This window comes from Cherax quadricarinatus, unplaced genomic scaffold (genome assembly GCF_038502225.1).
Source record: "Cherax quadricarinatus isolate ZL_2023a unplaced genomic scaffold, ASM3850222v1 Contig533, whole genome shotgun sequence".
Lineage (NCBI taxonomy): Eukaryota > Metazoa > Arthropoda > Malacostraca > Decapoda > Parastacidae > Cherax > Cherax quadricarinatus.
In genome coordinates, this window is record NW_027195559.1 from 37033 (window position 1) to 56043 (window position 19011).

General features: G+C 39.8%; 1 protein-coding gene across 5 annotated transcripts in view; it reads right to left on the minus strand.

Annotated features, from left to right (window-relative positions):
• Nucleotides 1-6098: 6098 nt before the first annotated feature.
• The window catches only part of LOC128698270 (uncharacterized), an 82028-nt gene continuing 69115 nt past the window's right edge, over nucleotides 6099-19011 (minus strand). For all 5 annotated transcript variants that reach the window (XM_070080495.1, XM_070080494.1, XM_070080493.1 and 2 more), the window contains one exon: nucleotides 6099-6337. In XM_070080495.1, the coding sequence (XP_069936596.1) occupies nucleotides 6114-6337 (224 nt within the window). In that variant the 3' untranslated portion in view covers nucleotides 6099-6113. The remainder of the gene's footprint in view (nucleotides 6338-19011) is intronic.

Genomic DNA, 19011 nt, shown 5'->3' on the forward strand with positions numbered 1-19011 from the left:
CCGGCTGCCTTACCCCCTTTCATTTTACCTACTGCCTCACGAACTTCCCCCACACTCACAACTGGCTCTTCCTCACTCCTACAAGATGTTATTCCTCCTTGCCCTATACACGAAATCACAGCTTCCCTATCTTCATCAACATTTAACAATTCCTCAAAATATTCCCTCCATCTTCCCAATACCTCTAACTCTCCATTTAATAACTCTCCTCTCCTATTTTTAACTGACAAATCCATTTGTTCTCTAGGCTTTCTTAACTTGTTAATCTCACTCCAAAACTTTTTCTTATTTTCAACAAAATTTGTTGATAACTTCTCACCCATTCTCTCATTTGCTCTCTTTTTACATTGCTTCACCACTCTCTTAACCTCTCTCTTTTTCTCCATATACTCTTCCCTCCTTGCATCACTTCTACTTTGTAAAAACTTCTCATATGCTAACTTTTTCTCCCTTACTACTCTCTTTACATCATCATTCCACCAATCGCTCCTCTTCCCTCCTGCACCCACTTTCCTGTAACCACAAACTTCTGCTGAACACTCTAACACTACATTTTTAAACCTACCCCATACCTCTTCGACCCCATTGCCTATGCTCTCATTAGCCCATCTATCCTCCAATAGCTGTTTATATCTTACCCTAACTGCCTCCTCTTTTAGTTTATAAACCTTCACCTCTCTCTTCCCTGATGCTTCTATTCTCCTTGTATCCCATCTACCTTTTACTCTCAGTGTAGCTACAACTAGAAAGTGATCTGATATATCTGTGGCCCCTCTATAAACATGTACATCCTGAAGTCTACTCAACAGTCTTTTATCTACCAATACATAATCCAACAAACTACTGTCATTTCGCCCTACATCATATCGTGTATACTTATTTATCCTCTTTTTCTTAAAATATGCATTACCTATAACTAAACCCCTTTCTATACAAAGTTCAATCAAAGGGCTCCCATTATCATTTACACCTGGCACCCCAAACTTACCTACCACACCCTCTCTAAAAGTTTCTCCTACTTTAGCATTCAGGTCCCCTACCACAATTACTCTCTCACTTGGTTCAAAGGCTCCTATACATTCACTTAACATCTCCCAAAATCTCTCTCTCTCCTCTGCATTCCTCTCTTCTCCAGGTGCATACACGCTTATTATGACCCACTTCTCGCATCCAACCTTTACTTTAATCCACATAATTCTTGAATTTACACATTCATATTCTCTTTTCTCCTTCCATAACTGATCACTTAACATTACTGCTACCCCTTCCTTTGCTCTAACTCTCTCAGATACTCCAGATTTAATCCCATTTATTTCCCCCCACTGAAACTCTCCTACCCCCTTCAGCTTTGTTTCGCTTAGAGCCAGGACATCCAACTTCTTTTCATTCATAACATCAGCAATCATCTGTTTCTTGTCATCCGCACTACATCCACGCACATTTAAGCATCCCAGTTTTATAAAGTTTTTCTTCTTCTCTTTTTTAGTAAATGTATACAGGAGAAGGGGTTACTAGCCCATTGCTCCCGGCATTTTAGTCGCCTAAAATATTATCTTAATGGTAGACACCAGTATGTGTACACAAACGGCATGACCTTCAATACTCAGCCTGTAGTTATTGGGGTGCCACAGGGAAATGTCCTAGGTCCTCTACTCTTTCTTATTTACATCAATGACCTCCCAAATGCATTGCTACTCCTTAAACCAGTTCTATTCATGGATGACACCACATATGTCTTCTCCCACCCAAACTCAGCTATACTTAGCAACACTGTAAACAGCAAGCTACTTAAAATATCAAACTGGATGACTACCAACAAATTTATCCTCAATACAGAGAAAACCTACTTCATGCTTTTTGGAAACAGAGCATCAAATATCCAGCTAAACATATCAATAAATGGTTCACCCATTACAAGACACACTGAGGGCAAATTTCGAAGTCTCCACCTCGACTGTAATCTTAAATTTCAGACCCACATCCAGCACATAACTAAGAAAGTTTCCAAAACAGTAGGTATCCTTTCCAAGATATGATACTATGTACCCCAATGAGCCCTCCTTATCTTATATCGCTCTCTAATATACCCTTACCTCACCTATGGTATTTGTGCTTGGGGATCTACCACGGCCAATCACCTCAAACCTTTAATAACCCAACAAAAAGCGGCAGAGAGGATGATCATAAACTCCAGTGCCAGACAACACACCCCCACCTCTCTTCAAAAACATGAACTTACTTAATATACATAATTTTTTTTTTCAACAAGTCGGCCGTCTCCCACCGAGGCAGGGTGACCCAAAAAGAAAGAAAATCCCTAAAAAGAAAATACTTTCATCATTCAACACTTTCACCTCACTCACACATAATCACTGTTTTTGCAGAGGTGCTCAGAATACGACAGTTTAGAAGTATATACATATAAAGATACACAACATATTCCTCCAAACTGCCAATATACAGATATACATAATATACACACTTATTATTGTGCCTACTACATATACAGACATTAAACTCCAATATCAACCCTCTGCTCAAACTTCTCCTAGACACACACAAATAACACACACATAGAAGAGAGGAGCTTACAACGACGTTTCAGTCCGACTTGGCACAATTACAAAGTCACACTAACAAAAAGGAAAGGAGGAGGGAGAATATATAGGCCAGCAGACAGGGATGGGACAAGAAAGGTAGTAGCGGAGGTGGTAGTAGTAGTAGTAGTAGTGGAGTCAGTCAAGTATTGTGCCTTTTTCTGTTATTCTCCTAGACAGCTTCAACAGAACACACAGGCATAACATGAGGCACAAAATGCTTTTTGACATCCCTCATGTCCATCTCACACTTTGCAAAAATGCAATGCACATAAAGGGCCCTAAGATCCGGAACTCTTTGTCTGAAACAGCAAGAGGTCTCCTGCCCACAAATCAGATTAGGATCATACTCAAAAATCATCTCATCCCTCAATAACAAACTTACCCACACCATGCTAAACCCCAACCAAATTCAAAGCAACTCCCCCAAATACTTTATTATCCCTTAACTATTAAGTCATTTTTACAAACTTATAAATGTATGTTTGTATCACTAATTGTACTACCTCATATTAATAACAGAGTAAATGAACTTAATCACAAACTTAAAAATGTATGATTGATTGTATCATAAATTGATTGTATCATAAATTGTACTACCTCATATTAATAATAAGATTGAAATATAGAATATTTGTATTCTACCATTGTTGAAGAACCTAATTTTGCACCTAAAAATGTAAGACTGTCATAAATTGTACTACCGCATATTAACAATACAGTGAATATTGGCTGTTTGTATTCTACCACTCTTCACCTGTCTAGACTTAAGTAGTCTATAAGTATAAGGTTAAGTCTGCCTGAAATACTTCGGCATAATAGTGGCTTTCTTTGCTCCAATCATACTATGATATGTATACACACACTGTAACCTTAGGAAAGAAATAAATATTTTATTATTTATTTATTTAACAATTACAGGCTTTCATTTTACACACACTTGGCAGGACGGTAGTACCTCCTTGGGCGGGTGCTGTCTACCACCCTATGTGCACGCTTACCAATTTGTGGTTGCAGGGGCTGATTCTCAGATCCTGGACTTTTAACTTACAACTTACCAGATTCATCCCCTTTCTCAAATACAGGAATTACATTTGCTCTTTTCAAGATCTCTGGCAACTGTTTCGTATCCATTGATTTATTACAGATCTCAGTCAGTAGTTCAAACAACGCTTCTGCACCCTCTTGCAGAATCCACAATGCAATTTTGTTAGGTCCATTGCCTTTGATGTATCCAGGTTCATCGAAAATGTCTACCTCTTCTGTTATGTGGATGGCATCCAGAACACCCTGGCCCCTAGGCTTTCTGGTATTGTCTGTTTCCACTCAGAAGACCTATTGAAATCTTATACCAAACACTCTAGATTTCCTTGTAATTTTTGTAAGCTCTTTTCCTTCAGTCAAATTACCTGGTCTTTAGCTGTAGTCTTTCTTCTGATGTGGCTGTGAAACAGTTTTGGTTCAGACTTGGCCTTTGTTGCAGTGTCAAAACTGTCAGTGGTGACAATAAGGCAGGAGGAGGTGCATTTCCTTCTTAAATCACTTGACCATCACTTGACCAAGAAAAGGCTATGGGCCCAGACAAGTTGAGCCCAAGGTTGCTGAAAAGATGTGCAGACCAGCTAGCAGCACCTCTAACTCACATCTTTCAGCACAGCCTGGCACAGTGTAAATGGCCTTCTCTATGGAAAGAGGCAAATGTAGTCCATGTTCCTCAGTGATTACCTTCAAGGAAGATCTCTAAGGGTAGTTCTCAATGGAACAGTATCAGCAAGACATCCTATTGGAGCAAGTGTTCCACAAAGAAGTGTGCTGGGACCACTGTTATGGAATGTCTATTTCAATGACCTTCTTCATCTCATCCCAGAATCCCATGCATATGCAGATGACTGTACGCTGACATTCACTTATCCAAGAGAAGAAATGCCAGCTGCTCTAAGATATATCAATCACCAGCTAAGAGCTATATCAGCTTGGGGAAACTGATGGCAAGTAACATTTGCACCTAAGAAAATACAAATGACGATGGTCTCCTGGTACCATGATGGTAATGCCAGAGCTGTAGTAAGTATGAATGGGAGTGTGTTGGTACCTGGGGAAGAAGTTGATATCCATAGGGTGAAATCTGACTCCAAACTGATCATGAAGAACCATGTTGTAAATCTTGCAAACAAGGGAGCCAGGAAGCTTACAGCACTTTGCCATATCTCGCATCTGCTTGACAGTAGGGGTTGTGAGATTCTGTATGAGGCACAAGTATGCTCACACCTTGAGTATGCTCCAATTTATTGATTTGCCCCCTCCCCCCTCATCTGCGGCTGCTTGACAGAGTAAAGAACAGAGCAAGATGTCTCATCTCTCGCCTGGATCCATCTTGGATAGATTTGTCATTTCAGCAGAGCCTTCAACACAGGAGGGATGTGGATAGCCAACATTGTCAAAGTACCACACTTGGCTCCACTTTGAGGACAGCTAGAAGCAAGCTTCTATACCACAAGATGGGCAGAAAGCAGCAACTTCACTCTGGTTGTACCCTTCTCCAGAACATCACTTCATCTGAGATCATTTATCCTCAGGATGACTTGAGTCTGGAACACATTCGTACAGCATTATGATGTCAATGAGATAAAGTCAGCTGATCAAATGAAAATGCTGACCCACAGATGGCTCCAACTTCATCCTGTTCCCTACTTGTATGTTTCATAACAACAGAAATGCTTTCAAATGAGCTGATGTAGGTGACAGCTCTTAGCTCGTCAATAAAGTTAGGAATCCTTAACTTGTAAATAGCTTGTCAGTAAAGCTAGGGATCCTTAACCTAACCTTGTCAAACCCTGTGTAAAAAAAAAAAAAAGTCATTCAGCCACTATCCTCACCCTAGCATATTTGTTTCTTTCTGTAACTGTATATGTGTACTCACCCTTTTATGGTGGCAGGGGTTGATTCTCAGCTTCTGGCTCGCTTCTTACCTTGCCACTTGCTAGATTCACCACTTCATATTCTCATGGGCTCCTACTGTACCTGTGTATCTGCTCTTAAAACTGTGTGTGGAGCCTACCTTCACCACTTCCTTATTGAAATCATTCCACTTCCTGACCACCCTGAGACTAAAGGAACACTTCTGACATTCCTGCTGCTCATTTCTGTCATCAGCTTCCAATGGTGTCCGAGTTTCCATTTCTTGCCTCTCAAATGACATGTTTCTATGAATCTACCTTGTCAATTCCCCTGAGTATTTTGTAGGAATCGTGTCTTCCCTGTTTGTTCTGTCCTTTAATATCATTAAATTCAATTTATTAGCCTCTCTTCATAGCTCATGCCCCTTAGCTAAGGAAAAATGTTCTTGTATGTGTGTTTGCAAATATATGTGTGCTTGAACATGTGTAATATTAATATTTTAAAAAGTATCGATGATATCAGCCACTTTTTCACTGATACCGATAACATAAAAACAGCCAATATTCGCCACCGGTATACTTTCATGTGTGTGTATGTATACATAATGTGTGTATGTATTTATATATATTTATTACCTTCAAATTCAGGTATACATTTTCTTGTTACTGCAGCTGGTCTTCCTCTGTATTCCATCACTTCAACTTTTTTATACCTTGGTTCTTCAGATGGTAAACTTGCTTGCTGGGTTTCTATATATCTCTTGGCATTCAGATCTTCGTATTCTTTAATTTTGTCTTCAACAGCTTTCTTAGCCTTCATATATTCTAACTCTACAACTTCTCCTTGAAAGATAAATGGAAAAAATGAGTTTAACAAACATGGAAATACTTAAAATATATATCAAGGTGTTCAGTCCCTCAGCCTTGACAGAAGTGGAGGTAATATTAAAGCATTCAGTCCCTCAGCTGTCATAGAATTTGATCAGATTAATGATCAGTCTTAAGTAGAGGAAAATTGTTGAGACTAGATATACTAGACGAGAAGTGAGGTGTGGCTGTTGGAGATGGAATGACAGGAGACGGAGACCACTAGCAAGCTAGTACTAAACAGGTTCTTTTCAAATTCAACCCTTCTCATACATAAGAACATGTCATGTATATGTATCCACAGTTGTATACCTCTACTTCAAGGTAATCAATATTATAAAACTGAACAACTTTTATCAAGACTGATGAACTGAACACCTTAAAATTATCCATTCCTATAAAGACTGAAGAACTGAACCCCTCAAATTCTCCACTTCTTCAAACATCTCCAATACATTAATCACTTCTGTATTGGACTGAAGAAGCCTGCTGCACAGACAAAATGTCTGAGCAATAAAGATATCCAAGTGTTGCATGTGTCTTATTCACCATTATTATTATTACAATCAAGGGGGAAGCGCTAAACCCGGAGGATTATACAGCGCCTGGGGGGGGATGTGGAAGGCATTCAGGCTTAATTTGGGGAACTGGAGCACAGATCCAATTCCCTAAATCAAGAGCCCCTCACCAACATCAAGGAACCTTCCTTGAGGGGTCTTATTCACCAACTTGTCAATATTGTATACCATTAATACAATGATAGTTGTAGTTTTGCTCACTGGGTTTTTTTGTATCTGAGTTTTTCTGTATCATTCTTTGAATATGTATCTTCAGATTGTGCTGTTTTGTGTTTTTTCATGCTATTGTTAACTTTTGATATTATGTTACTGGATCACTCACTACCTTGCATTATTTTTGTCTCACTTATCCTGGTCTGTACACTAGTTCTTTGAGCTGTATCTGCTTCATTTTCCTATTTTCATGTATTTCCAGTAAGCTCTCCAAGAGCACTTTTTTTTATTACTGCACCTGCCCAAACTTTTTAATAATATGTACATATTCAGTAAAATTCACAATGAGGGTTATAACCAATGACATTAATCAAATCTTGGGATTATTCACAATTTCCAAAGTTTCAGTGAGGCTCAGTGGTATTCTACCAGTACCTGATACTGCAGTTACTTAACTTTACTTACTAAGCTGGCTACTCACATTTGACTTCATAATCTCATTCTTTCACCTCAGGGTCTCTCTCCAACCTCTATAAATACCCATGTCTTGTTCTCTTTGTGAACTGATAAAGCTCCTGGTGGACATAATGTTTTCATAATAAAATGTTATAACCCACAATGTGTGATTTATTTACATATCCAGTAACATTTCCTTCATTCAGTCTCATTGATAAATATATACTCAGTGTAAATTTGAGCACAGATAACATAATACCAGCTTTTGTCTATTACCCACCAAATTCCTCTTATAGTACCTCTTAATTTTCTTTTACACTGTCCACACACTGCAGTCATGATAGCCATTTTGAAAGAAGCATGGGCTTAGGGTATCTATATACCTTGGTGGTATATTTACTTAAATTGGCTTCAACAATTTAGTTACTGTTAGGTGATGAAAGATTGAATATCAGATTGGAGGGAGAGAGTATGGAGGAGGTGAATGTATTCAGATATTTGGGAGTGGACGTGTCAGCGGATGGGTCTATGAAAGATGAGGTGAATCATAGAATTGATGAGGGAAAAAGAGTGAGTGGTGCACTTAGGAGTCTGTGGAGACAAAGAACTTTGTCCTTGGAGGCAAAGAGGGGAATGTATGAGAGTATAGTTTTACCAACACTCTTATATGGGTGTGAAGCATGGGTGATGAATGTTGCAGCGAGGAGAAGGCTGGAGGCAGTGGAGATGTCATGTCTGAGGGCAATGTGTGGTGTGAATATAATGCAGAGAATTCGTAGTTTGGAAGTTAGGAGGAGGTGCGGGATTACCAAAACTGTTGTCCAGAGGGCTGAGGAAGGGTTGTTGAGGTGGTTCAGACATGTAGAGAGAATGGAGCGAAACAGAATGACTTCAAGAGTGTATCAGTCTGTAGTGGAAGGAAGGCGGGGTAGGGGTCGGCCTAGGAAAGGTTGGAGAGAGGGGGTAAAGGAGGTTTTGTGTGCGAGGGGCTTGGACTTCCAGCAGGTATGCATGAGCGTGTTTGATAGGAGTGAATGGAGACAAATGGTTTTTAATACTTGACGTGCTGTTGGAGTGTGAGTAAAGTAACATTTATGAAGGGGTTCAGGGAAACTGGCAGGCCGGACTTGAGTCCTGGAGATGGGAAGTACAGTGCCTGCACTCTGAAGGAGGGGTGTTAATGTTGCAGTTTAAAAACTGTAGTGTAAAGCACCCTTCTGGCAAGACAGTGATGGAGTGAATGATGGTGAAAGTTTTTCTTTTTCGGGCCACCCTGCCTTGGTGGGAATCGGCCAGTGTGATAATAAATAATAAAAATATTGCTCTATCATTTCAGATGTGCTTTATATTTTTTCATCTTTTAACCCTTCGAGGGTTGGAACTCTTGATTTGAAACTTGTTTTCAGGGTCAGAGAATTTTAAAAAAAAATCTCATGAAATGACAAAGAATTTCTTTTCAAAGGTAATGAAACCAAAAGTACAAAATTTGATGAAAAACTTATTGAATTACACTTGCAAATTTTGCTGTCTTGTAGGTGATTTCACCTACTTTGAGTCCTATTTTCAGCCAATTCTGTTGCTCCAGTCAACCAAATTCATAAGTATTTTGCTAGTATTCCTTCTATTCTATTGACTGAATACAAGAAACTGCCCATTTACTTAATTTAACTACCCAATAAAGTGATAAGAAATTGGTAATTTGGCAAATTTCACACAAAACTAAAAAAGTGACAATTTCAAAGCAGGGTCCAGAATAAACAATGTAAACATTCCTGGCACTAAAACAACATTTCCTCTGTTCATTAGTCACGTTTCTCAGGCCTCTCCTATATTACGCTTGCTTTCCATTTTGTATTTTTATTCACACAAAAAATAAAAGATTTACTGTTATGCAGACTACTGCATCACTGTAAAAATTGTATAAAGTCAGTGCATTTGTGGACACATATTAGACCAACCAGCTGGACGTATTTTGGACAAGTGACGTAATTTGTTTACTCTAGAATATAAGCAAAAATCGAACATTCCCACTAATTTGACCTCAATTTGAAACTACTTTCAGTCCTGAAACCAATTAAAATCATCTCTACTTCTGTGATGTAACTTCCATTCTATCATAGGAGCCCAAGAAACCAAGAATGCAACAATAAAAACCATATGAAAATACACTGCAAATTCCTATTTTTAACCAGAAACACAGTCACATTTTTTCCCATTATGCACTGCTTGCTGCAGAAATTTTTTTACATGGCACACACTTACCACACAGACCCATTCTTTCATATCTAGGCCTAAATTATCATTCACAGCTTATCTGAGTGAGCTCATGACGTAGAACTACAGGACTGACCCAGGCTTCAAAGTTGTAGTACTACGGGACCATAACCTTTTCAGGGTTTGTGCCATTGTTCTACAACTTTAACCCTTTCAGAGTCCAGAGGCCAAATCTCAGAATGACAGCCAGGGTCCAAGAATTTTTGAAAAAAAAAAAAAAAAAAAAATTACAGAATTAAAGATAATATTTTTCTATTGGTAATAAAACAAAAAAAAAATTCTGATCAGTAGTTTCCAAGATAAAGAGGCGTGAAGTTGACCCTAAATGACCGGGTGGTGGCAACATTCGCGACTTCCACAAAGTTGCATTTTTTATTTTACTGTTTTGTTCCTTTTTTTCTTTTCTTTTCTAATTTTGATTTTTCCAGTAATGTTTGTGGCCTGTGAGATCAATATAATGCATAATGTATATATGTACACTCATTGTATTCAACACAATGACCACACTAATGTTTTCATCATTTTGTTTACAATAATTGTTTACATCAAAAAACATGCAAAAATGTTGTATATTAGTAATGTTCTATTATATATTTACATGTTCCTAGAATTGCTACAGTCTGTGAAAGTCTTTGAAACAAGGTGTCATGCACAGTGGTGTCTTACTCATCTGTGGACCAGTATGATTTTATATTATGCTTATAGAGATGAGGCATAAGCATTACTGTAGCAAAACAAATACATTTCAGCCACAGACATCTACTTCCACCAGTGGATGATGATGTTCTTTGTCCTGGAACTGCTGAGTCAATGGCTTGAGTCCCAGATTCACTCCCAGTCTGGGCTGGTGCCACATGCTACATGCACGCATGCTTGCATGCTCGTGGCATCACTACTACCTACTGACGCATGTAGTCTATCCATCCCAATTGTAGCCACATCATCGTCACTTTCACTGTCTATTCCAGGTGAAGGGCTACAGGATGTCCTCAGTCCCCTTGGAATTGCATATGGTATAGGGTACCATATGGTACCATATGGTACCATATTGTACCATATGGTACAATGTACCAGGGTACAGGAACAGGGACCTTAATGGAAATAAATCACTTTGTCTGATTCTTTTGGGTTATCCTAGGATCTTTACACATACGCTGCTGTTATGCAGATTGCTGCATTGCGTAAAATGTATAATGGAGAAATGTGCCATAATTTTATAAATTGACAATTGTAAATCATAATGTATACACTATGAATAAATGTAAAGCATAATTTTAGAAATATGCTATTTTGTACTGTAAAGTAGTTTAAACTGAAATAAAAGAGATCCTGCCGGGATTTATTTTCCAAGGGTGTAGATAGCATCGGGGTAAGCGTGGGTGGCTTCGGGTAGGCAGTTACGTGGGAAGCAGCATGGAGTGAACACGCTGGCAAGGCGCCGTGTATCTGAGCTAAGTTTGTACACTTTTTTGTCTAGGCAACTCAAGCCATAGGCTCTTTTATTGTTAACCAGTACGCTCACCTGAGCTCTGATGTGGTCAGGGCCCTGCGGGATGAGTGAGGACTGATGAAATAGGATGAGATGGTCTTGGGAAGAGAGTAGGGGACAGCGTCTGCTGGGCACCGACTCCAAAGGTACATGTGTGTCTTTGTGCTGGTCTAACTCTCCAGCCCGCCGGTTCCTTATGTACTTGTAGTTGGGTGTTTAGGCCAAGAGAAATGTGGGAGTGTCTTTCTGGTGTGTGTATATAGTGTTAATACTAATAAATGTATATTTTTCTAATAAGGAATTTTGCCTGAACCCTCTAATAACCAACCGATTGATGCCCTAAATGCTGGTTTAGCACTTTATGTTTTGACTGGGACAGCTCTGGGGGGCCTGTTTTGAGAGGAGATTTGTGTAACTTTTACCTTTGCCCTTAGACAAGGCCCATAGGCCCCAGGAGCTCCCGCTTTCTGCATAACATGGGGGCCTGTATATGGGAGAATTATCAAATGTTAAGTGACAATTCAAGTTTGCAACCTGGAAAGACAATAATTATACTTTATTGGGTTGGTTAGAAGAAGGATTCACTATAAATTACTCACACGAAAATGTTAATTTACCTTTGCAGGTGTAATAAACCCAGGTTACTATTTGTTTGTGTGTGCAATATTGCTGATTTTTAGGGTGTTATTAATAACTAATACTCTGTGAATAATTTACTTTTGCAGGTGCAATATTGCTGATTTTTAGGATGTTATTAATGCAGTAATTTTCTGGGAATAATTTACCTTGGCAGGTGCAATAGCTCCATTTTTCTGCCAGGGTTTTATGTGTGCAATCCTGTTTTTTTTTTTTTTTTTTTTTTTTTTTTTTTTTTTAGGGAGTTGTGTGATAGTAACTTCTTGTGAATATAATAATAAGTTAGTGGATGTGCTTTGCTGTGTGATTTATTATTTCATATCAGTAAGTTTTATGGCAGATAGCAAATGTTTTGTGCTATTAATTTCCAAAATGTCTGACATTGGTGAAAATTCTGGGGATGATATGGGTTATGGAGGAAGCCCTGAGTTAGGCCCCAGTGTTAGGAACATGGATAGGGAAATAGAACTTATGAAGCTGAAATTAGCCCTAGTTGCAGAAGAAAAAGATCAAGTGTACAAAGATCCAGTAACAGAAAGATTTAGAAGAGTTTAGGGCTCAAGAAAGAGCTAAAGAGATGCAGGCTGCTTCTCAACGAGCCACAGACACGAGGGTAGATGTTTTTCATTTGGATAAAGCCATAAAATTTGTGCCCAGATTCCTAGAGAAAGACCCAGACCAGTTTTTTCTGTTGTTCGAAAGTGCATACAGTGGAACCTTGACTTACGAGTTTAATCTGTTCCATTACCTAGCTCATGACTCAGTTTGCTAGTATGTCAAATCAATTTTCCTCATTTAAATTAATTGAATAGCCATTAATCCATTCCTGCACTCTGGAGGCAAGACAAAATACTTGAATATGATGCTATTATCAACTGTACAGCTTATTTATCTATCACAATTCATCTAATATGACATAATAAACAATATAATTAACAAAGAAACATGATATATACTCTAGAATGAATAAAATAGGCCATAATATGGTGGCAGAGGCAGCAGCAGAAGCGTCCACCATTTCCTGTCCCACTTTGACTATTGTACGTATATATGTACTTATACACTTGGAGCAGAGATGGTGGGAGAGGTTGAGGGTGGGGGATGTTGAGGGTGGGGGATACTGAGGGTGGGGAATGTTGAGGGTGGGGGATGCTGAGGGTGGGGGATGTTGAGGGTGGGAGACTGGCAGTGTGGCATATGATGTCAGTGGCCCTGTAAACCTCCAACAACACAAGTTTTGTTTTATCCCTGAACTTAACTGATACAATTTGTACTAAGCTGGTATTGCCTGGCTAAGTCAATGGAAATCGTCGTCTTTTTCTTTTCAGCACTGTCCTTTGCACTTATTTTCTTAGGACCCATGGTTACAAAAAATAAATATGGCCAAATGACTGTAAAAAATGCAACCAAGCACAAGAGAACTGCCCCCACAGCAATGTAAACACGTGTATTGCTTACCAGATGTTTTGGCATCAGCTGTGCCAACTGATGAATTATTATTATGTATGTATTATTATTATTATTATTATTATTAGTAGTAGTAGTAGTATTATTATTATTATTATTATTATTATTAGTACCTTTTTCTCTTTTATCACACCCTTTACTTCATCATTCCATTATTAATTCAGGGAACTGAAGCTCTATCATTATTATAATAATAATTATAATTACAGTGGACCCTCGTCTAACGAACGCATCGCATGACGTTAAATCCGCCTAGCGATACATTTTAACACAAAAATTTTGCCTTGGCTAGCGCTAAAAAACTCGCTCAACGTGATTCATTCGAGACGCGTCCACGTGCGGCCTAAGCCCGCCTCACTTGTTCCATGGGTTCCAGTGTTTACAAGCCAGCCACCACAGTCGCTTCCAAGCATACAATCGGAACATTTCATATTATCACAGCCTTTTTAGTGATTGCACCTGCAAAATAAGTCACCATGAGCCCCAAGAAAGCTTCTAGTGCCAACCCTACAGCAAAAAGGGTGAGAATTACTATGGATATGAAGAAAGAGATCATTGCTAAGTATGAAAGTGGAGTACGTGTCTCCGAGCTGGCCAGGTTGAACACAAAACCCCAATCAACCATCGCTACTATTGTGGCCAACAAAACGGCAATCAAGGAAGCTGTTCTTGCCAAAGGTGCAACTTTGTTTTTGAAACAGAGATCGCAAGTGATAGAAGATGTTGAGAGACTGTTATTGGTGTGGATAAACGAAAAACAGATAGCAGGAGATAGCATCTCTCAAGCGATCATATGTGAAAAGGCTAGGAAGTTGCATGATGATTTAATTAGAAAAATGCCTGCAACTAGTGGTGATGTGAGTGAATTTAAGGCCAGCAAAGGTTGGTTTGAGAGATTTAAGAATCATAGTGGCATTCATAGTGTGATAAGGCATGGTGAGGCTGCCAGTTCGGACCACAAAGCGGCTGAAAAATATGTGCAGGAATTCAAGGAGTACATAGACAGTGAAGGACTGAAACCTGAACAAGTGTTTTAATGTGACGAAACAGGCCTGTTTTGGAAGAAAATGCCAAGCAAGACCTACATTACTCAGGAGGAAAAGGCACTCCCAGGACATAAGCCTATGAAAGACAGGCTTACTCTCTTGATGTGTGCCAATGCTAGTGGTGATTGCAAAGTGAAGCCTTTATTGGTGTATCACTCTGAAGCTCCCAGTGTGTTCAGGAAAAAAAATGTCCTCAAGGCTAATTTGTGTGTGCTGTGAAGGGCAAACAGTAAGGCATGGGTCACTAGGGACTTTTTCTATGACTGGTTACACCATGCATTTGCCCCCACTGTGAAAAATTACCTAATTGAAAAGAAATTAGACCTTAAGTGCCTCCTGGTATTAGACAATGCTCCTGGTCATCCTTCAGACATGGCAAAGCGACTTTCTGTGGAAATGAGCTTCATTAAGGTCAAGTTTTTGCCTAGTAATACCACTCCTCTCCTGCAGCCAATGGACCAGCAGGTCATTTCCAACTTCAAGAAACTGTACACAAAAGCTATGTTTGAAAGGTGCTTTGTAGTGACCTCAGAAACTCAATTGACTCTAAGAGAGTTTTGGAGAGATGACTTTAGCATCCTCAATTGTGTAAACACTATAGGTAAGGCTTGGGAGGAAGTGACCAAGAGGACCTTGAACTCTGCTTGGAAGAAACTGTGGCCAGAATGTGTAGACAAAAGGGATTTTGAAGGGTTTGAGGCTAACCCTGGGAATCCTATGCCAGTTGAGGAATCCATTGTGGCATTGGAGAAGTCCTTGGGGTTGGAGGTTAGTGGGGAGGATGTGCAAGAGTTGGTGGAGGAGGACAATGAAGAACTGACCACTGATGAGCTGCTAGATCATCTTCAACAGCAAGAGGCCACACCTGAGGAAACTGCTTCGGAGGAGGGGATAGAGACATTGAAGAAGTTGCCCACTTCAAAGATTAAGGAAATGTGTGCAATGTGGCTTAAAGTGCAAACCTTTTTTGATGAAAATCACCCTCACACAGCTATTGCAAGCCGTACTGGTGACTATTACACTGACAATGTTGTGAAACACTTTAGGAATGTCATAAAGGAACGGGAGGTACAGGCCTCTATGGACAAATATGATGTCCGACACAGGTCCAGTGACTCTCAAGCTGGTCCTAGTGGCATTAAAAGAAGGGAAGTAACCCCGGAAAAGGACTTGCCACCTCAAGTCCTAATGGAAGGGGATTCCCCTTCTAAACATTAACACCATCCACAGTCTCCCCTCCTCCCATCCCATCAATCATCACCAGATCTTCAATAAAGTTAAGTGTCATGTAACTGTGCATGTCTTCTTCAGTTTGTGTGTATTAAAATTAATATTTCATGTGGTAAAAAATTTTTTTTGTTCATACTTTGGGGTGTCAGGAACGGATTAATTTGATTTTCATTATTTCTTATGGGGAAAATTATTTCGCCTAACGTTGAGCTCTTAGGAACGGATTAATAGCGTTAGGCGAGGGTCCACTGTATTATTGACAATAATTATAATTATTATTATTATTGTTATTATTATTAATTTAGGGAACTGAAGGTCTATCGTTATTATTATTATTATTATTATTATAATACAGTGGACCCCCGCATAACGATGGCATCACATAGCGATTATTTCGCATACCGCTTACTTTAATCGCAAAAATTTTGCCTCACATACTGCTTAAAAACCCGGTTACCGATTTTCGTCCGAGACGCGGCCTGAGCCACGCTCACATGTTCCGCCGGTGGCATTGTTTACCAGCCAGCCTCCGCGGTAACATCCAAGCATACAATCGGAATATTTCGTATTATTACAGTGTTTTCGGTGCTTTTTCTGGAAAATAAGTGACCATGGGCCCCAAGAAAGCTTCTAGTGCCAACCCTACAGCAATAAGGGTGAGAATTACAATAGAGATGAAGAAAAAGATCATTGATAAGTATGAAAGTGGAGTGCATGTCTCCAAGCTGGCCAGGTTGTATAATAAACCCCAATCAACCATCGCTACTATTGCTGGTACAGCTGCTGCTGCTGCTGCACTGTCAGCTGCTGCTGCTGCTGCACTGTCAGCTGCTGCTGCTGCTGTAGCACCGTTGTTGGTGTGGCTTATTGAGAATACCAAGAAACAATTAACCCCAGAGGATTTGCCACCCAGGATAACCCAAAAAAGTCAGTGTCATCGAAGACTGTCTAACTTATTTCCATTGGGGTCCTTAATCTTGTCTCCCAGGATGCAACCCACAAAAGTTGACTAACACCCAGGTGAACAGGGAAAAATGCCTGGAACTAGTGCTCATATTGGTGAATTTAAAGCCAGCAAAGGTTGGTTTGAGAGATTTAAGAATCGTAGTGGCATACACAGTGTGATAAGGCCTGTTCTGGAAGAAAATGCCAAACAGGACCTACAGTACTCAGGAGGAAAAGGCACTCCCAGGACACAGTGTCTCATCAGTCATTGCTGCATCTTCAATAAAGGTAAGTGTCATTTATTCTTCATTTAGTAGACTAGTACATGCACAATATATACTGTGCATGTACTACTCTACTATTGTGCATGTATCCTTCTCTTTGTGTGTGGGAAAATGTATATTTCATGTGGTAAAATTTTTTTTTTCATACTTTTGGGTGTCTTGCACAGATTAATTTTATTTCCATTATTTCTTATGGGGAAAATTCATTCACATAACGATTATTTCGCATAACAATTACCCCTCTTGCACGGATTAAAATCGTTAACCGGGGGTCCACTGTACAGTGGACCCTTGGGTAACGGCAGCATCAGCTAAAGCCAAAATTGGATAGAGGCGCATTTTTGCATCAAAGTATTGGCTTAGGTAAAGCCCAAGAATTCGGTTAAGGGCATTCGTCCCAAACATGTCCACCTGTCCGTCTGACATGAGCGCCTGAGCTGCCCAGCCTTCAACTAGTGTGTCATTTTTACAAGCCAGTCCGGACGATTCTGTGTACATGCGATACATTTTGTAGTATTCCAGTATTTTTAGTGCTTGTAACTGCTAAATAAGCCTCTAGTGCCAACCCTGTGGTAAAAAGGGTGAGAAATGCTATTGAATTAAAGAAAGAGATAATCGCAAAGTACAAAAGTGGAGTGCGTGTCTCCGAGTTGGCCAGGTTATACAACAAGCTCCATTCAACCATCACTACTATTTTGGCCAACAAAAAGGTAATCAAGGAAGCTGTTGTTGCGAAAAGTGCAAGTATGCTTACAAAACAGAGATCGCAAATAATCAAAGATGTGGAGAGACTGTTGTTGGTGTGGATCATTTATCATGAGATAGTGTTTCTCAGTCAATAATATGTGAAAAGGCAAGGCAGTTGCATGATAATCTACTGAAGAAAACGCTTGAAACTAGTGCTGATGTTAGTGAATTTAAGGCCAGCAAAGGTTAGTTTGAGAGATTTAAGAATCGTAGTGGCATACACAGTGTGATAAGGCATGGTGAGGCTGCCAGTCTGACAAAAAAGCAGCTGAAAAATATGTGCAGGACTTTAAGGGGTACATAGAGGCTGAAAAATTAAAACCCCAACAAGTGTTCAATTGTGACAAAACAGGCTTTGGAAGGGTACATAGAGGCTGAAAAACTAAAACCCCAACAAGTGTTCAATTGTGACAAAACAGGTTTTGGAAGAAAATGCCAAACAGGACCTACATTACTCAGGAGGAAAAGGCACTCCCAGGACCCAAATCTATGAAAGACATGCTAACTCTCATGTTTCGTAGTAATGCCAGTGGGGATTGCAAAGTGAAGCCTTTACTCATGTATCACTCTGAAACTCCCAGAGTGTTCAAGAAAAACAATGTCATCAAGACTAAACTGTGTGTGATGTGGAGAGCAAACAGTAAGGCATAGGTCACTAGGGACATTTTCCTTGAATGGTTTTATGACGTATTTGGCCCCACTGTGAAAAAATACCTCCTGGAAAATAAATTGTCACTCAAGTGCCTCCTGGTAATGGACAATGCTCCTGCTCATCCTCACGACTTGCAAGAGCAAACCGTCAGGGAGTTGAGCTTCATCAAAGTGAAGTTTTTGCCTCCTAATATCACTCCTCTCCTCCAGCCCATGGACCAGCAGATCATTTCAAACTTCAAAAAACTGTACACCAATGCAGTGTTTCAAAAGTGCTTTGAAGTGACCTCAGACACTGAATTAACCCTAAGAGAATTTTGGAAAGATCACTTCAGTATCCTCAGTTGCATAAACCTTATAGGTAAGGCTTGGGAGAGAGTGATTTGCAGGACTTTGAACTCTGCTTGGAGAAAATTGTGGCCAGAATGTGTACAAAAGAGGGATTTTTAAGAGTTTGGGACTAACCCTGAGGAGCCTATGCCAGTTGTGGAATCTATTGTGGCATTGGGGAAGTCCATGGGGTTGGAGGTTAGTGGCGAGGATGTGGAAGAGTTGGTGGAGGATGACAATGAAGAGCTAACCACTACAGAGCTGCAAGAACTTCAGGTGCAACAGCAACAGATCACAGCTCAGGAATGTGCTTCAGATGAGGAGGAAGAGAGAGTGAGGAAGTTGCCTTCATCAAAGATTAAGG